Below are 18,499 nucleotides of genomic sequence, written 5' to 3' on the forward strand. Positions count from 1 at the left end.
AGAAGGTTTCAGAGAAACCATGTGTGAAGAGGGGTTTTATATAACCTACAGCCAAAAGTGGTCAAATATGTGGCTGGCTTTGCCACAAGAAAATCAAAATAGCAGCAAAGGACAATAGTGAAATGGAAGAAATGGCTAGATTCGCCAAAAGAAAATCGAAATAGCAGCAAAGGGCAATAGTGATGCAAAGAATGATGGAAACACATGAGAATTATGTCAACTATTTAAGGGGGTACAATTCTAGAAGTTATTAGAGAAAGTAATGAATTACAGGTTATGAAGTTATTTTAACTCAAAAATGTTAGCATGTTAGTAATACATATTAAATGAATTGAAAGAATAATGAATGATTAAAAACTAGAGAAGTTTCTTAGCTTAGCGGCTGGACAAAAATTATCTAGAAGATACTATTTAATTCACTCCATAACGTTTACTACAAACTTTATGCATTGGCCTCAGATTTCATTTTCTTCTCACTCAGATCTAAGTAATCCTGTACCAAATCATTTTCACTTAGCTTCCTCCTGGCATTACTATAATTGAACTGAGTGAATTAATGAGATACTGAAGACCATTCAATAATTTAGTGGGGATGAGGGTATCTTGTATTCCTACTTCAAATTTTTTGAGTGGGAAACAGTTATTTCCTGGTTACACACATAAAATACAGGACTTGAGTTGCATAGCAACATTCTAAATTCTTTGTCAACTCCTCAAAAATGAATTTCTAAGCAAAATCACATACTGAAATATTATATAAAATATTATAAAAAACTATAGCCAAACTAACGATAACGGTGGCGACGATGACAACAATGACATCATCATCATCTTTTAACCCATGCTAGCATGGGTTGGACGATTTGACTGAGGACTGGCGAACCAGATGGCTGCACCAGGCTCCAATCTTGATTTGACAGAGTTTCTACAGCCCTTCCTAACGCCAACCACTCCTAGAGTGTAGTGGGTGCTTTTACATGCCACCAACACAAGAGCCAGTCAGATGGTACTGGCAATGGTCATGGAAAATCGTGTTTTTTTTTTACATGTCACCTGCAAGATGCTGGTAACGATCATGCTTGAATGGTGCTTTTTACGTGCCATTGGCACGAACGCCAGTTAGCCACTCTGGCAATGATCACGCTCAGATGGTGCTCTTAGTTCTCCACTAGCACAGATGCCAGTCATCGAATTTGATTTCGATTCCGATTTCACTTGCCTCAACAGGTCTTCGCAAGCAGTGTCCAATGAAGGAAAAGTACGCATAAGTGGGCTGGTTACACCCCTGGCTTAGGCCACAAGGTTATGGTCTCACTCGGCTTGCCAGGTCTTCTCAAGCACAGCATATTTCCAAAATTCTCGGTCACTGGTCATTGCCTTGGTGAGGCCTAATGTTCGAAGGTCGTGCTTCACCACTTCATCCCAGGTCTTCCTCTTCCACAGGTTCCCTCAACCGCTAGGGTGTGGCACTTTTTCACACAGCTATCCTCATCCATTCTCACCACATGACCATACCAGCGCAGTCGTCTCTATTGTTCACTACATCTGATGCTTCTTAGGTCTATCTTTTCTTTTAAGGTACTTACACTCTGTCAAGTATGCACACTGAGATTACACATCCATCAGATCATACTGGCTTCATTCCTTGCAAGCTTACACATGTCCTCAGCAGTTACAGCCCATGTTTCACTGCCATGTAGCATGGCTGTTCGTACACATGTGTCATACAGTCTATCTTTTACTCTGAATGAGAGGCCCTTTGTCACCAGTAGAGGTAAGAGCTCTCTGAACTTTGCCCAGGCTATTCTTATTCTAGCAGCTACACTTTCAGTGCACTCTCCCTGCTACTTACTTAGTCACCTAGGTAACGGATCCCTGGAATGTGGCGGAAGCTGTTCTTTGCCCATTTTCAGTGTTTATTGCTCCTGAGCATCTGCCACATACAAAAACTATCTTCCCAGTTAGCCTTCCTTTGATATTGCTGCACCTCTTATGTGTCCATAGCTTACACTGGGTACATCTTATGGAGTTTCTACCTAAGCCTTTTCTACACCTGTACAGTGAAAATGAAAGGGTCAGTTCTATTAACAGGAACACATAAATCAAATAGTGTAGGGAATAAGGCTGGAATTTAACAAATGGCAGACATTTAATAGGAGGTAAGGAATGTTGCATGCACATGACAGTTGTCTCAGCTTCTGTCTACCAAGTTCACTCATAATGTACTGGTTGACCCACATCTAGCAAGAATGTCAGCTGACAACTTTTATGCAGTGGGATCAATCCTAACTATGTGGTTCCAAAGTGAACTTATTACCTGCACAGCCATGCCTGCACCTAAAATAAACATTCACAGTTGATTTTTTTAATGAAAATCACACATACTGAGCATAACTAAAATCAAAACAAAATTGGCTGGGTGCAGAGTTTTTATAGTTGAAAGTTGAAAACCTGTAACAGGTTACAAAAAGTTTTCTTCGTGGAGTATTGTTCTAGCATTAGAATACTGCACCCAACACATATGCCAATATGAGACAGCATCCAAATCTTGGTAACTAAGCATATGTTCACATTTCCAAACTACCAGTCCTATCTCCCTCTGTTATTATACTACAATGGGTTCTACTTTTCAGATCTTGATAACATTATATTTCCTTTCCTAAACTTCATTCACTCAATTGTCCTTTAAATAGTAAATAAGTATCTCACAGTACAAACACCTCTGTTAAATACTTTGTATTTCTGGGATTCTTTCTATGATCAAATTTTCTCTTCATCTACCATACAACAAATAAAATTAAGCAACTCAAGTCATTAAGTAATCTAGTCTAAAAAGGACTGCCCTATCTTCTCAAATAAATAAATGAAATTATTATTTCATGAAAAGTAATGTGCTTATGTTGTCATTGGCATCATCATCATCATTTTACATCTGCATTCAATAAAGGCATGGGTCAGACGCTTTGTTATGATCTGAGTTACTACCTATTGGGAGCTACAGCTCCCAAAGACTAGGTACTCATGTCATTTGACTTGGTTTCAATGGCTGGATGCCTTTTCTAACACCAATCACTTTACAGAGTGTAGAAGATGCATTTTTTTGTGGTATCAACACTAGAGAGGTTAAATGGTCCTTAGTAAGACAAGATTGAGGAACCTCATAACCTTACACTCTCTCTCCTCATTTAGCCAAACACTGTACAGTGGGAACAGTAGATGTGGCATGTACTTTGTATACAATAAATGTAAATTTGGAAAGGGAACAATGAGGACAGAAAATTCATGCATGGTTATTAGAGAAAAGGGGATAGAGATATAGGTGCAAACGTGGCTGCATGGTAAGAAGCTTGCTTCCAAACCACATGGTTCTGGGTTCAGTCCCACTGTGTGGTACCTTGGTTGAGTGTCTTTTACTATAGCTTCGGGCTGACCAAAGCCTTGTGAATGAATTTTGTAGATGGGAACTGTTGTGCGGATGTATATATATATATGTGTGTGTGTGCATGCATGTTTGTCTCTCCCCCCTCCATACTGCTTAACAACTGGTGTTTGTGTGTTTATGTCTCTGTAACTTAGCGTTTCAATAAAAGATGAAGATTGAGTACTCAATAAACTATGGTCATGTGTAGTTGTACAGGTGAATGAGGAGGGTAATTGAAATGAATGAACAGAATGGGTGGGAGGAGGGTGGAAGAAACAAGAGTATGATAGAAAGAAAACAAGGACATGTAGGGGTAGTCGAGGAGAGGAGTGATTGGCAAAAGCAGGTGCATAATGGGAGAGATGGGTATTAGATAAGAGTAAGCAGAGGTGGAGGGATGTGATAGACTTTAACAGAAGTGGACAAGTGGATATATTTATATATAGGTGACAGGCAAGAATATGCAAGGGTAGCAATAAGGCTGGTTTGCAGCAGATAGAACAGCTTAGTAAATGTACTGGATGAGGGGTAAGATGATGACAGTGGCTTAATGCAATCTCCAGTACACAGGTCTGCTGAAGAGCAAATGGACAGAGTGATGAGGATGGCGCAGTCAACATAAGTAGTTGGGAGATGAGATGAAAGATGGAAGGCTATAAATGATGAGATGGGTGAGAAGATAGGGTGAGCAATAAATATATGTAAGAGGTGGGGAATTAAGCATGTAAAGTGAAGTAGCAGCAAATGTAAGCCTGACAAAGTACAAGTATTGCCACTTCTAAACATTATCCTTGCATTAGAGTATGATCATTTGTCATCTCTAGGAGACGCATCTTCATGTAAGCCTTTCCCACTTCATTCCAAGCGTTTCTTAGTATCCTATTCTGTGGGTTCCACTAATTTGGAGTGCTTGGTACTGCCTTATACAGCAGTCATCAAGTTTTTCTCTCAGCTAATTTGTACTTAAGCATTCATGTATATTAGCATTACGCAGTTAACAGAACATGCCTCATTTCTTTCTAGCCATTGCAAGTCCCTTGTATTCAAGGCTCACATCTCACTACTATGCAACATAGCAGTAGAAGGGAGATTGTATGATGCTTATGCATTGTACAGTCTAGTCTTCCCTTTTGAAACAAAAGGCCTTTGTTGTCAGAAGTGGCAGTAGCTCTCTAAATTTTCTTATACTTTTAGAGCAACCACCTTCCTGTTGTATCACTTAGGAAACAAAAGTTATCAGCTACTTTCAGTAAACCAACTGGATATTTAAGGAAGTTTATTTACAGTGTGCTCTTAGTGCATATTGATCCTGTGCATCTGCCACAGACAATGTATGCATTTTCTGCTAATCTACCTGTGGTCCATAGTCTATTTGTAAATTAAGCAAAACCATTTCCCTTACAGTACCAAAGCCCTGTCTTCTTAGTCATTGTTAAACTTACTTTAAGGCTCCTAGATTCCTGGTTTTGCTTCCATGTCTGAAATTTCATCTCTAATTTTATTATAAATTCAACTTTAAGAACCAGATCATCGGTATATAGGAGTTACATTGAGAAGTCAGTCTTGAATTCCTCTGTGATAGCCTGTAGGACTATGGTGAATAGGAGTGAGCCTTGATGGATCCCTACCTTCACACCAAATTCATTGCTGAATCTATATTTGACTTTCACTTTACTTACTGCACCTTTGTATGCAGCTTGAATAGTGTCCAAGAGTCATTAAGCCATTTATGTACACCTTGTTTCCTTACAGACCACCAGATTGCAGAGTGTGACACTGTCAAAGAATGCCAGATGCAACACTTAGCTAAGTATTTCTCCTGTAATTGTCTTACCCAGAAGATTGCATCTGAGGTATCTCTTTGGGTGTGAAGCTGAACTGTATTTCATCTAACTAATTCCATCTCCGATGAATTGTGCTATTACTATCCCTGTGACTTTCATGAACCAATCCAGCAATTTGATACCTCTGTAATTTCCTCTTTATAGAGTGTCCTTTTTGTTTTTGTAGAAGTTTACAATGACACTGCTACACCAGTCATCAGATATAATAGCTTCCTGTATTTTGTGATCAACAATGAAGTATCATATCTCATCATATATTTTGCACATTTCAGTGACTATCTAAGATAGGCAAGTAACTTACTCCACCTTCATATTCTTAATTGCTTTATTTGCTAGTGTCATTCCACTACCACATCATCTTTGATTTGGACCATGCACCAACCACACATCTGGTCTATGACCTTAAGTTATCTTGTTGGATCTCTCAGTTGTCATTTATGTTATAAGAATCTAATCCCTTCTGCATACAGTTATATGCATCACTATGAAGGGTTTTGGTATTTACAATGACCTATCTATCATTTCCATGTGAGAATGAAATCTCTCCAACTTGCATGCTTACCATGAGTGGTAGGTGATGAGAAGGCTGGCTGCAGTCAAAGATGTGTTGTCATGATTGCTGATTCCTGGGACTGCATCAAGCTATCAACAGTCACAGTGTGTTGGTACAATGTCTTGTGAGTTGGAGCCATGACATTGATTAAGTGGTAACTACTGAAATTATTAATAACTGCTATCAGCTGGTATTAAAAAACCTCTTTTAAGGTAAGAGATTGACACTTGGGTAAATTGCGACAATGAAATCGGAACAGAGATACTCAGATTGTGAACATAGTCACAGAACAACAACAGGCTACAAATGTTGTTGGCAAAAACAAAGAAACACAAGCACCTCAAGCAACAGTGTCTAGATATGATTTATGCAAAATAACGATTACTCACCGACTCAGTACACCTTATTTACATGAACCCAGCGTCTTCCTGTGAACTCATTGTGCATGTACATAAATGTATTTAAGGTTTCCTAGAATTTTTGTCTCCATATTATTGTTGTAACATGACATCATTAGTAACATATGAAATTTACAACAATATCCAGTGTTTCCACATATTTGATTGAATGAAATAAAACCTCTGGGACTGCATCAAGCTATCAACAGTCACAGTGTGTTGGTACAATGTCTTGTGAGTTGGAGCCATGACATTGATTAAGTGGTAACTACTGAAATTATTAATAACTGCTATCAGCTGGTATTAAAAAACCTCTTTTAAGGTAAGAGATTGACACTTGGGTAAATTGCGACAATGAAATCGGAACAGAGATACTCAGATTGTGAACATAGTCACAGAACAACAACAGGCTACAAATGTTGTTGGCAAAAACAAAGAAACACAAGCACCTCAAGCAACAGTGTCTAGATATGATTTATGCAAAATAACGATTACCCACCGACTCAGTACACCTTATTTACATGAACCCAGCGTCTTCCTGTGAACTCATTGTGCATGTACATAAATGTATTTAAGGTTTCCTAGAATTTTTGTCTCCATATTATTGTTGTAACATGACATCATTAGTAACATATGAAATTTACAACAATATCCAGTGTTTCCACATATTTGATTGAATGAAATAAAACCTCTCTGTTTGTAATTATGTTTGGTATGGTAACATTGATTTATTTTCATATCAGTTATCTGATCAAAATATTCCCTGCCTGTCTGATTCAGATAATTGAGTTTGTACAGTATTGCAAATTGTTAGAACAGTTGCATCATAGAACTCCAGGAATACACACAAACATATACTTATAAGCATAGCATAATTATTTACCACTACTTTCAAGTTTTACATGTATGGTACATAGGGCAAGTGTCTGCTGTGTAAACTTGGGCTGACCAATGCTTTGTGAATAAAATTGATAGAAGGAAATTATATGGAAACCCATCATGTACATACATGTATCTATATATACCAAAGAGGAAGTTTGTTCACAACAGGAAACCAAATATCTTAATTTATAAACTTAAAAACAGCTTGTAATAACTAGCTCTTTATGAAGAATTTAATGCTGTCATTTATTTTGCATTTTGTGCAGAATTTAATTATGAAATTGACAATTAATAATTATTATTAATAAAATATATATGTAATGTATATATGTAAATAAATTATTAAAATTTTCTCCCTTAGATTATAGAATTCATAATTTTCTTCAAAACAATGTAAACAAAATAGCATGATTTAGGTAGTTTTAGATGGACAATGAAATTACAATTTAATGAAAAGAAATGATTTAAATCAAACAATATTGTTATATCTTCTTTTTAATGCACTTTTTATGTTTTCTCACAAATAATATAGCTTTCTCCAGTTCATATGGTTATCTATTAAAATGAAGTTGTTAACTATCCAACAGAGTTTCTAAATTCTTTGGAACCTACAAATACAACTCCTATAATGCTTCAAAGTAATTTGGTTCAGCATAAGCTTTGCAAAAGTACCAGATTAATAATAAAAGCATTAGTCTGGTACCATTGCATTACAATCTCATGTCAAGCAGAAGACACTTTTATTTCTAGGATACCATTTCAGTTAAAGCACTTAAAATTTTCAGTAAAAAAAATGTCTTGTCACATTGATCAACAAACTGCAGGGATAAACACTGAAAGTTGTTGACCCACAATTACAAGAAGTTTGCATCACCCATGGTCAGCTGCATGTAAGTTGCTGTAGTATAGGAACAGTCTCCAATATCTATGTATACTTTCTTTTGGGGAAAATATGCAATGTTGTGTATAAAGAATAGTAATCAAACAAAAATTTATTTGAAATTGAAATCTTTGTTTGATTACACATTTGGTAATTTCTCTCTTCACAGCTTTAGCTTACATAAAGCCAAGATCATGAAAATTGCAGTAATATCAGTGCTGAGCAGTGTTTAGGTATAAGTGAACTTTAGGTTAGTTAAGATATGTCTGTGCAAATCAATCAATATTGTTGACTGTATTTTAGTTAAAGCCATGGCTTTGATTAGGTCTGTACAGAGTTGCTTCTCTTTGGTATTTCCCACTGATAAGGGCTAAAGAGCTGGAAACATTGATGTCTGGGAATCTGACAGTTGACAAGAATGGAGAGATACAATGCTCTCATACCTTTTTACCATAAGAGAATTTTTCTCCATAGTAACTGCAGTGAATTTTCCTCTAGCAGTGGAAATGTCATAAACATATTTTAACTAAGCTAAAGTTTATATATATATATATATATATATATATAAACTTTAGGTTAGTTAAAATATGTTTATGACATTTCCACTGCTAGAGGAAAATTCACTATATATATTATATATATATACTCTTTTACTCTTTTACTTGTTTCAGTCACTTGACTGCGGCCATGCTGGAGCACCGCCTTTAATCGAGCAACTCGACCCCGGGACTTATTCTTTTGTAAGCCCAGTACTTATTGTATCGGTCTCTTTTGCCGAACCGCTAAGTAAGGGGGACATAAACACACCAGCATCGGTTGTCAAACAATGCTAGGGGGACAAACACAGACACACACGCATATATATATATATACATATATACGACGGGCTTCTTTCAGTTTCCGTCTACCAAATCCACTCACAAGGCTTTGGTCGGCCCGAGGCTATAGTAGAAGACACTTACCCAAGGTGCCACGCAGTGGGACTGAACCCGGAACCATGTGGCTGGTAAACAAGCTACTTACCACACAGCCACTCCTGTGCCTATATATATATATATAAACTTTAGGTTAGTTAAAATATGTTTATGACATTTCCACTGCTAGAGGAAAATTCACTGCAGTTACTATGGAGAAAAATTATCGAGGCAATCAAAATATTTTGATTGCCTCAGTAACTGATGAGATGCCGGTGCAGGTTTCCGCCCCGACATCTGAAACTCAGAGTTTTATTATGACAACCGAATAATTGTCACATATTATATTACAGATAGATATATATATACACACACACACATACATACATATATACATGCATCATTATCATCATCATTTTATGTCCATTTATCATACTGTCATGGGTATGATGATTTGACAGGAATCAATGCATTGGAAGATCTATATCTTGCTCCAATGTATCATTTTTGGTATGGTTCCTATGTAAACAGAGTTTACAGGTGCATTTTTTCATGGTATTAGCAGAACAGAAGTTGCCTTGTCATTAGTATTACTAAAGGGCTCAAAGAAGCCCTGTGTTATTGTTGCTCAGATTGATTAACAATCACTTATAAAAGCGATCAATGGAACAGGTATACTGTTGTGAGAAGATGGTAATGGAGAGGATAACAGAAGGAACAGACAAGGGAGAGGGGAAGGCGAAGGATAACTTTGGAAATAGTGTGACGGGGCCAGCAGATAGAGTGGTAATGGTGATGGGATGAGTCAGTCTGCTTGCATTCTAACATGGGTTGGCTGGTTCATCAGTGTCCAAGATAGTATTTATTGGAGTAACACAGGTTTATTGTTGAGAGAGGGTAATGGAGAAGAGGATAAAAGGAAGTAAACAGTAGAGTCAGGGGGTTAGTAAGAGAGGAAGGTGGGGAAGATGGAGTGGGTGATGAAGTGCTATCCTATATTACACAAAAGTGGGTAAAGTGGTGCATGGAGAGGAGATAATATGGTAATGAGGGACAACGGCTATTCCTAAAGCACTCTCAGTGTATCTGTATCATATGATATAAAATTAAATTTTTTCATTCACTTTAACATGTGTTTTTCTCCATGTTGGCATAGGAGTAGATAGCATTTATTTTAAGTATGATTTCATGACTGGAGGCTCTTTGACCAACTCTTGCTTTTCAAGTAAGGGATATTTTTATTCCACAGGTCTTCAAAAGCATAGAGTGACCAATTAGAATGTCAACAAAGAGTGTAAACTTCAGGACTGTTTATTTAAGTGGTGACAAATGTAGAACAGATAAACATTGATGCACATTTTTATGTGTGCTATCACACACATAAAGATATGGTGGACTTCCTGAAGTATCCATCTACCAAATTCCTTCACAAGGCATTGGTTGGCTCAGAGTTATGGTAGAAGACACTTGCAATAAGACTAAACATAAAACCATGTGGTTGTAAAGTGAACTTCGTACCACACAGACATGTCTGTGCCTATAACCACATACTATATCACTGTATCAACTAAAGTATCTTTCTTAATTATGCTTTTGTTTTCCCTCTTGGTCAAATTGCTTAATTATTTTCCCATCATTGCAAAAGACTTCCAAGGTCTTTTTTCATGGGTCCACTTGTCTGTGAACCTTGCAACATGTCTGGCCTAACAAAACCTGTGCTTTCAGTATTCTATGATCCTGTCATTCACTCCACTTCATTTTCAAATTATTTCATTTTGGATATGCCCTTGCAATGATATTCCTATGATGGAACATTGTATTGTAGCCAATCAATGTTCTCCCCTCTTTGTAGTAGCCCATGTCTCACTTTTGTATAAGAGCACAGGTAGGATGGAGCTATTGAAGAGACTGGCATGTGGGGTTTTGGCCAGCTTTACTTTTGAGCATATCTGTTACTGAGGTAAGCACCTTCCATCCTACCCTTATTTTACATGAGATATTCACTGTGTACCCCACTGTGTACTCCTTTACCTTTTCTATTTCAATATTTCCCACCTCTATTTGGCTTTGGGCTACATTTTCAGATTGTAGTTCATTTTAAGACATATGGCCTAGTTCAGTCAGCATAGTCTGCAGCAGATCTGTAAATTGGAGATGTGTTACTAGTTTGCCATTCATATTCATGTCTAGTCAATGTCTCTGATCATCATTTCTAGATATGCTGTGAAGTGCTTTAGAGAGATGGTATCTCCTTGTTTGATGACCTCAGCTGGAACTATTACTGGTGGCAATAGCAGAGCTTATATCACTGGTGCCTCTAGAGCTTGCATCCCTGAGCAGCTCCTTGCATTTCCAGAGATTTCAGCTTTGCATTTGTTGACCACAAAAAAGCCTTTTCATACATGACAAAAATGTTGTATAGAGGCATGCTATATATACATATATATTTCTTAAATAAGTTAAGCCTATTACATATATATATAATATATATAAGGATAAGATTGTTAATTTAAATAAAATATCGATCTTATCAAGTGGCCAGCATGGAAATAAAAACCTTCAAAGGTAATAATTATTATTAAAATTTTAATTTAGGGTATCTACGAGATACTGCCATGCTGAAAATAGCAGCCAAAATCTGACTAAAACCACATTAAATGTTCATACACCACAAGGAGAGAAGACAAAAAGACAAAATAAAACTAGCAAAAAATTACTGGATAATTCCAGATCCTGGATTTCTGGATTTGCATTAAGAAATGCTTTGCCTCATCAGTGGAATATATGCAGAAAGTAACATAAATACATATATATATATATACATATAACATATGAATACCTACATATACGAATGTATACATACATATATATGCACGTATGCAACACGACCAGTTTAAATTGCCTGCTTCATAACTCCTCATGCAAATTTTAATATATATATATATGTGTGTGTGTATATATATATATATTTTTTTTTTTTCTTAAATAAGTTAAATAAGTTTGATGATGGCTTAACAGAGTGAAACTTCAAAGTCACTGTCAACAACATTCTTGCTTAAAAACAATAATTTGTACTCTACAATTAGATTAATGAAAAATTGTTTTTACTATAACTGAACATAAAAACAAACATTAATATCTGTAAAAGTGTGTGGCCTACTGGTCTGGATGTTGTACTTATGATTGCTAGATCATAGGTTCAGTTCTGGGACTGAGTGGTGTGTTGTTCTTCATTAAAACACTTCATTTCATGTGCTCTGCAATCATTCCAACATTTGATGTGCAGTACACTTGTGCACCTGCACTGCTAATGTTCATTTGATGGAGGGAGTGAGCTAATGTACAGCACATACATTTGATCACCATAAACAAATCATTTGTGTAGGCCATTCAGTAAAAACTAAACACTCATATGGTGTCTTTGATATATATATATGTCTATATATATAATAATTATTATTTGAGGGAATAAAATCCAAACTTACAAGGAAAAAAGTTCAATTTAGAAATACTAAATCAAATTTCACACAATATAATATATATATAAAAAATTAGAAAAAACCCCACCTTTTATCAATTCAAAATGAACAATTAAATTACACCATCTAGAAAATGACATATAATAGAAAAATTAAAATTAAAATAACAATAAAATGTCAAAGATTAAGTAAATTGCAAAAAATAATAATAAAAACGTATACAATAGGTAGAAAAACGACACGTGTTTCGTGGCTATATTTAAGAAATGATTATAGTAGTAGAGAAATCACTTTGATATAAATATAGTCGCTCATCAGGTTAAAAATAAACTAGAACAATAAAATAATTAATTAATATATATATATATATATGAAAATCCTAAATATACATAAGTGAAAAATAAAATAATACTTAAATAATTAAATACTTTAAAATTAAATAAAATACACAATCTTTGACATTTTATTTTAACTTAAATTTTTCTATTATATGTAATTTTCTAGATGGTGTAATTTAATTGTTTATTTTGAATTGATAAAAGGTGTTTTTTTTCTAATTTTATATATATATATATATAGGCGCAGGAGTGGCTGTGTGGTAAGTAGCTTGCTAACCAACCACATGGTTCCGGGTTCAGTCCCACTGCGTGGCATCTTGGGCAAGTGTCTTCTGCTATAGCCCCGGGCCGACCAATGCCTTGTGAGTGGATTTGGTAGACGGAAACTGAAAGAAGCCTGTCGTATATATGCATATATATATGTATGTGTGTGTGTTTGTGTGTCTGTGTTTGTTCCCCTAGCATTGCTTGACAACCGATGCTGGTGTGTTTACGTCCCCGTCACTTAGCGGTTCGGCAAAAAGAGACCGATAGCATAAGTCCTGGGCTTACAAAAAGAATAAGTCCCGGGGTCGAGTTGCTCGACTAAAGGCGGTGCTCCAGCATGGCCGCAGTCAAATGACTGAAACAAGTAAAAGAGTATATATATATATGTCTATATGAGATCTTTTCCTTTTGATGGACGGAATTTTCTAGTTAACTAAACAATTTGAAACTTCATATACTGGTAGAATGTATCAAAAGAAAACATTATTGTAAACAAAATTGTAATTTGTAAGTTTAACGTACTTTAATTCTTCGAATTTTAACCAATGAAATGCCAGCATTTGAGCTGAAATCATTTGCTGCGTCTAAAAACTCAGACAATATCCTGTTGCAACGTAAACAGCACACACACACACACACACACACGTGTTATTCATCCTTCTCTCTTCTGTCTATTGATAAACAAAGGCGGAAGGAGGAGACATGTGCTAGAAATAACAGCTATATCTCTTAAATCGATGAATTTCGTCGCCCAATAAAAATATTAACGATATTTTTTAAATATTTTCTTTATTTTTTTTTACCGAAAAGGCTTCTCCCATGGTTTTGAAGGGCCAGAAACAACAAAAACAAAACAATAATATGCCTAAATCGGTCTAGAGAGTGCACGTGGAGTGTGGGTCGTATTGTAAAAATTTGCGAAATATTTTTTCATAAAAGGATGCCCCAGCTTGTCAGAGGCTGTGATATAAATTGGGAAAAAAATCCTCGACACCAGTGCGTAATTGGTACTTAATTTATCGACCCCGAAACGATGAAACATTGATCCCCCCCTCTGGTTTATTTACCTTTTGTGTAAATTTGTTGCGGCAAGGGGCAAAACACAGAGGGGACAAAGCATGAGATACAAAAGTATTAAGTCGATTCTATCGACACCAGTGCGAACTCACGAATGTGTATGTATGCTTGTGTGCATATGTGTGTGTATGTATATCTCTGTTTGTATGTGTGTGTACGCTTATATATTAATTACTATGTGCTTGTGCAAATGTATATGCATGTGTTTGAGAGAGAGAGAGAGAGTGATAGAGAGAGTGCGTGTGTGTGTGTGTGTGTGTGCAAGAGTACGTGTGTATGTATCTGAATATATGTGTGTCTGCTATGTTTGTTTATCAATATCGATAACGCAGCAAATGATTTCAGCTCAAATGCTGGCATTTCATTGGTTAAAATTCGAAGAATTAAACTACGTTAAACTTACAAATTACAATTTTGTTTTCAATTTTGTTTACAATAATGTTTTCTTTTGACACATTCTACCAGTATACGAAGTTTCAAATTGTTTAGTTAACTAGAAAATTCCGTCCATCAAAAGGAAAAGATCCTCTATATGCTTACGTAAATATGAATGAATATGCATATGTACATCTGTGTGAATGTTTATATTGTATATTGTGCATGAAAGCATTAAACTAAAAAAAATTGTTTGTTGACATTCCTTGTCAAAAAAAAAACCCCTCTATTTTCTGAATTCTTTTCTTTGAAAAACAGTAAGGGTTAGCAACAAGAAGGGCATTTGGCTGTAAAACAAATGACTAAATGATATGTATTTATTCAATCCATGTTAGCATGTATAACTAGCCACAGAACAAATGAATAAATGACATATAAGTATATATGAATAAAATACAAACCTGAAGATCTTGAGTCAAGAGCCAACAGTACTTCCAGACTATAATTTTCACTCAGTGCTTTCAATAATTTTTGTCCTTCTTTGTGGAATAGAAATACAAAAGGGATACTGACATCTCGTTGACCATCACCAGACATTGCAAATAGTGGAGAAGATTCACTACTTGTACCTTCATTATGGTCTGGAACCAAATTTGATAATTTGAAAAAAATTTTAATATTCCATGTAAAAAGAATTAGAGTAAATTTTATAATGATGTTAATAAACACTTTAGCAGTAATTTATAGAAACTTTTCAAAATTAGGTTTTTCATGCAAAAAAGAGGGAGGAATACAGAGAGTCAAAACAAATCCAAATTTCCATATTTTACACATTATCATTTATATAATAAAATAAAATTTAGAGAAGGAATAATAACTGAGCATTAACTTATTTTATCCTATGCTACCATGCTAAATTTTCAATATTTCTTCTTTTGAAAAAAGTAGTTTAACTTTTAGTCATTGCAATTACCTAAGCAATACTAAATTCATTTAATCTATGGCTACATAAATTTTACCATATCTGATATAACATGGATTTTTATAAGGTTGTCAGTAGAGAAGGGACAGTGCTCATAACATTTATGAATCATTCAAGATTTTTGATATCAATGCAGCTAACACCCTGCCAGTTCAACTCCAAGTCATTGAATTCAAGAAATTTGTGAGAGGGAGAAACTGAAAAGTTTGTTCAAATGTTTATAAGGCATCCGATAGATGCCTTATAAACATTAGACCATTCCAAATGAAAATAATTTTTTTCTTTAGCCCAGAGTCATCCTCACAGAACAAACTTTAGATCAAAGGTATTTAATTCATGCCTCTCACCCACTTCTTTTTTTGAGCATTGTATAACTTTTCAAGATGATAGGATTGCAATTTGAAAGAGATTTGACTGCTATTTCTTGCAGGTCAAGTGAAGCTGCTGAGGCTCCCTTGCTAGCTTCTTCAAAAATATTGTTACCATTGGGTCAGACTGTAGTTCAGTGAAATAAATCATCATCATCTTCTTCTTCTTCCTCGCTACTGCCATCCATCCTCATCATTATCATTTTATAATCACTCCTTCATCCTGCAGTATCCATTTCTTTTATTCTTTGTTTTTTTTTTTTGCTGGATTTCTATTTAATTTTGCTTATCTCTTATCTTTTGGTTTTTACTCTTTTTCACATTTCTTAGAATTTTAATAATTTTACAATTTTTTCACTACCTTGAATCATTATTATCATAATCATCACTGTCAGTCATCTGTTTTTCATTTTGGACAGATTGACAGGAACTGGCAAAGCTGGGAGCTGTACCAGGTTCCATTTGTCTGTTTTGCATTGATTTCTACAGCTGGATGCCCTCCCTAACACCAACCACTTTACAAAGTGTACTGAGTGCTTTTTAAGTGGCACCAAACACCGACACCAATACCCTGCAAGATAAAAGAAAAAAAGGACAAAGATACCTCAACTGGGAGTGGGGAGAAGTACTGGTGGAAAGCTTTGTGCCAGTTAAGAGATTAAAGGTATAGAAGGATAGAGATACAGGGATTACCAAGTTCAAAGAGAAAGGAAAATGAGTTTGAGAGTAAGATAAGATAAAGAGAAAAATACTGAGAGAGATATGGCAAAGACATACCCACAAGGGACTTTGGGGGTGGAAAGAATAAGTGAAGTGATACAGGGGTTTTGGACTAGCTGAGTGGCCAGGACAGGCTTGGGAGTGGGGGTTGCAGTAGATATATGAGGGCATTGTGGGTGTTAATGATGGAGAACAGTAAGGGGTGGTGGGGAGATAAGGCATGGAAAGGAAATGATTGGTGGAGACTGTAGGTGGGGAAGATAATGGGAAATGGAAGTGGTTAGGAGTGGGGAAGACAGGTAACTGCAAAAGTTGGAGGGGATGGAATATGTGCTTATTCTGCTCTTAGGTGGTAGAGAAGTGATGGGTGTTAGAATATGAAATGTGGGTGGAAAGGTTGGCAGGGCAGAGCACCTAATGGACAAGTATTACCAAGATGGTTTTAGGATATCAATTCTGCTCTGGTGGGCAGGTCTTCTTGATTACAGCAAGGCATGAGATATCTTGATGCCTTGTCATCTTTGTAAAGCTCAGCGTTTTGAAATTGCCCTACTTATCTCATTTCTTCCTGGGTCACCATCTCCCACAAGTTTCATCCACTTTAAGTGATTGACACTTTATGCAACTGTTCTCATCCTGTACACTATATTTAATTCCTCTTATGCTTCACTTTTCTCTCAATACACTAGCACTCTGTTGCACATATACACAGACATAGCACACTCAGCAGAGCATACTAGCTTCATTCCTCCTTTAGTCTTCACATATCCTCTACATTCAAGGCCCATATCTCACTATCATGTAGCATTGCTGTTCATATACATACATCACAAAACTTTCCTTTCACTCAATGAACAGATGTAAAAGCTGTTTGAACTTTATCCATCCTATTCTTATTTTAGCAAATACATTTTTTGGTGTGGCCTCTTCCACTGCTAATCAGATCACCTAGGCAGCACAAATTATTCACTACCTCTGGGACATTTGAGAAAATCATTTTCCTGTGTACACTTTACGGCTCCTGTGCATTCTTCTGCATACAAAAACTATTTTCTCTATTAACCTTCCTATTATTCCATTGCACCTCTTGTGTGTTTATAGTATGCATTGGGGTAACACTGAACGGAATTTCTGCCAACACCATTTCTACATATTAAGCAAGGCCATTTACCTGAAGGGGTTAGGGTCCTGTCCGTTTTCTTGCTTACTAACATCTTAGTTTTTGCAAACTAAACTTTAAGGCCCTTCGATTCTAGGTTTAGGCTTCATACCTGGAACATTAGTTTCTAGTGGTTCCCATGGGCAGCCAGTCTTTAAATTCCTGCAGTATGATGATGAATAAAAGGAGGCTGAGGACTGAGCCTTGGTGAACACCAACCTATGCACTGAACTGATTTTACAAGCCATTCGTCTATCCCTAGCTCAGAGACCACCATATTACAAAATGAAGCACCCTGTTTTGAACCTGAGGAAGACAGACTTACTGTCAAAATGTTGTTCAGTTCAATAAACAGAGTTAATCTCTGTTTATTACAATAATATTAATAATAATAATTATAACATACACAGAAGTTTTATTGACAGTATGGTCAATCTTGGCAGCATCAGCCAATTTAATATTATGATTAGTAATGAAGGCAATAACTCTAATAATAGCAATAATAGCAATAATAATAATAATAATAATAATAATAATAATAATAATAATAATAATAATGATAATAATACACTGGGCTTGCCATTCAAAAAAAAATCTAATCTAATAACATTGGTGGAATGGGATAAAGGAATCTGTGAAAGACTTGAAGGAAGCGGCCTTTTAATGAAAATAATTACAAAAATGAAATTTTACTGCCATACAAAGCAGAGTTTCTCCCATGCATGATGTCTCAGTGAAATGTGCGAAAGACGCATGCAAAATCAACATTGGAAAGTTTACAAATTATAAAACATAAGTGGAACAAAACAGAAAGTACATAAATTGATTAATTACGCATACAC

General features: G+C 35.8%; 1 protein-coding gene across 2 annotated transcripts in view; it reads right to left on the reverse strand.

The window, feature by feature from the left end:
- Positions 1–18,499, reverse strand: part of LOC115210263 (ER degradation-enhancing alpha-mannosidase-like protein 3) — a 413,751-nt gene that overhangs the window by 13,508 nt on the left and 381,744 nt on the right. For both annotated transcript variants that reach the window (XM_036501986.1, XM_029779124.2), the window contains exon 21: positions 14,890–15,069. In XM_036501986.1, coding sequence (XP_036357879.1) covers positions 14,890–15,069 — 180 coding nt within the window. The remainder of the gene's footprint in view (positions 1–14,889; positions 15,070–18,499) is intronic.

Source organism: Octopus sinensis, linkage group LG1 (assembly GCF_006345805.1).
Source record: "Octopus sinensis linkage group LG1, ASM634580v1, whole genome shotgun sequence".
NCBI classification, from domain to species: Eukaryota; Metazoa; Mollusca; class Cephalopoda; order Octopoda; family Octopodidae; genus Octopus; species Octopus sinensis.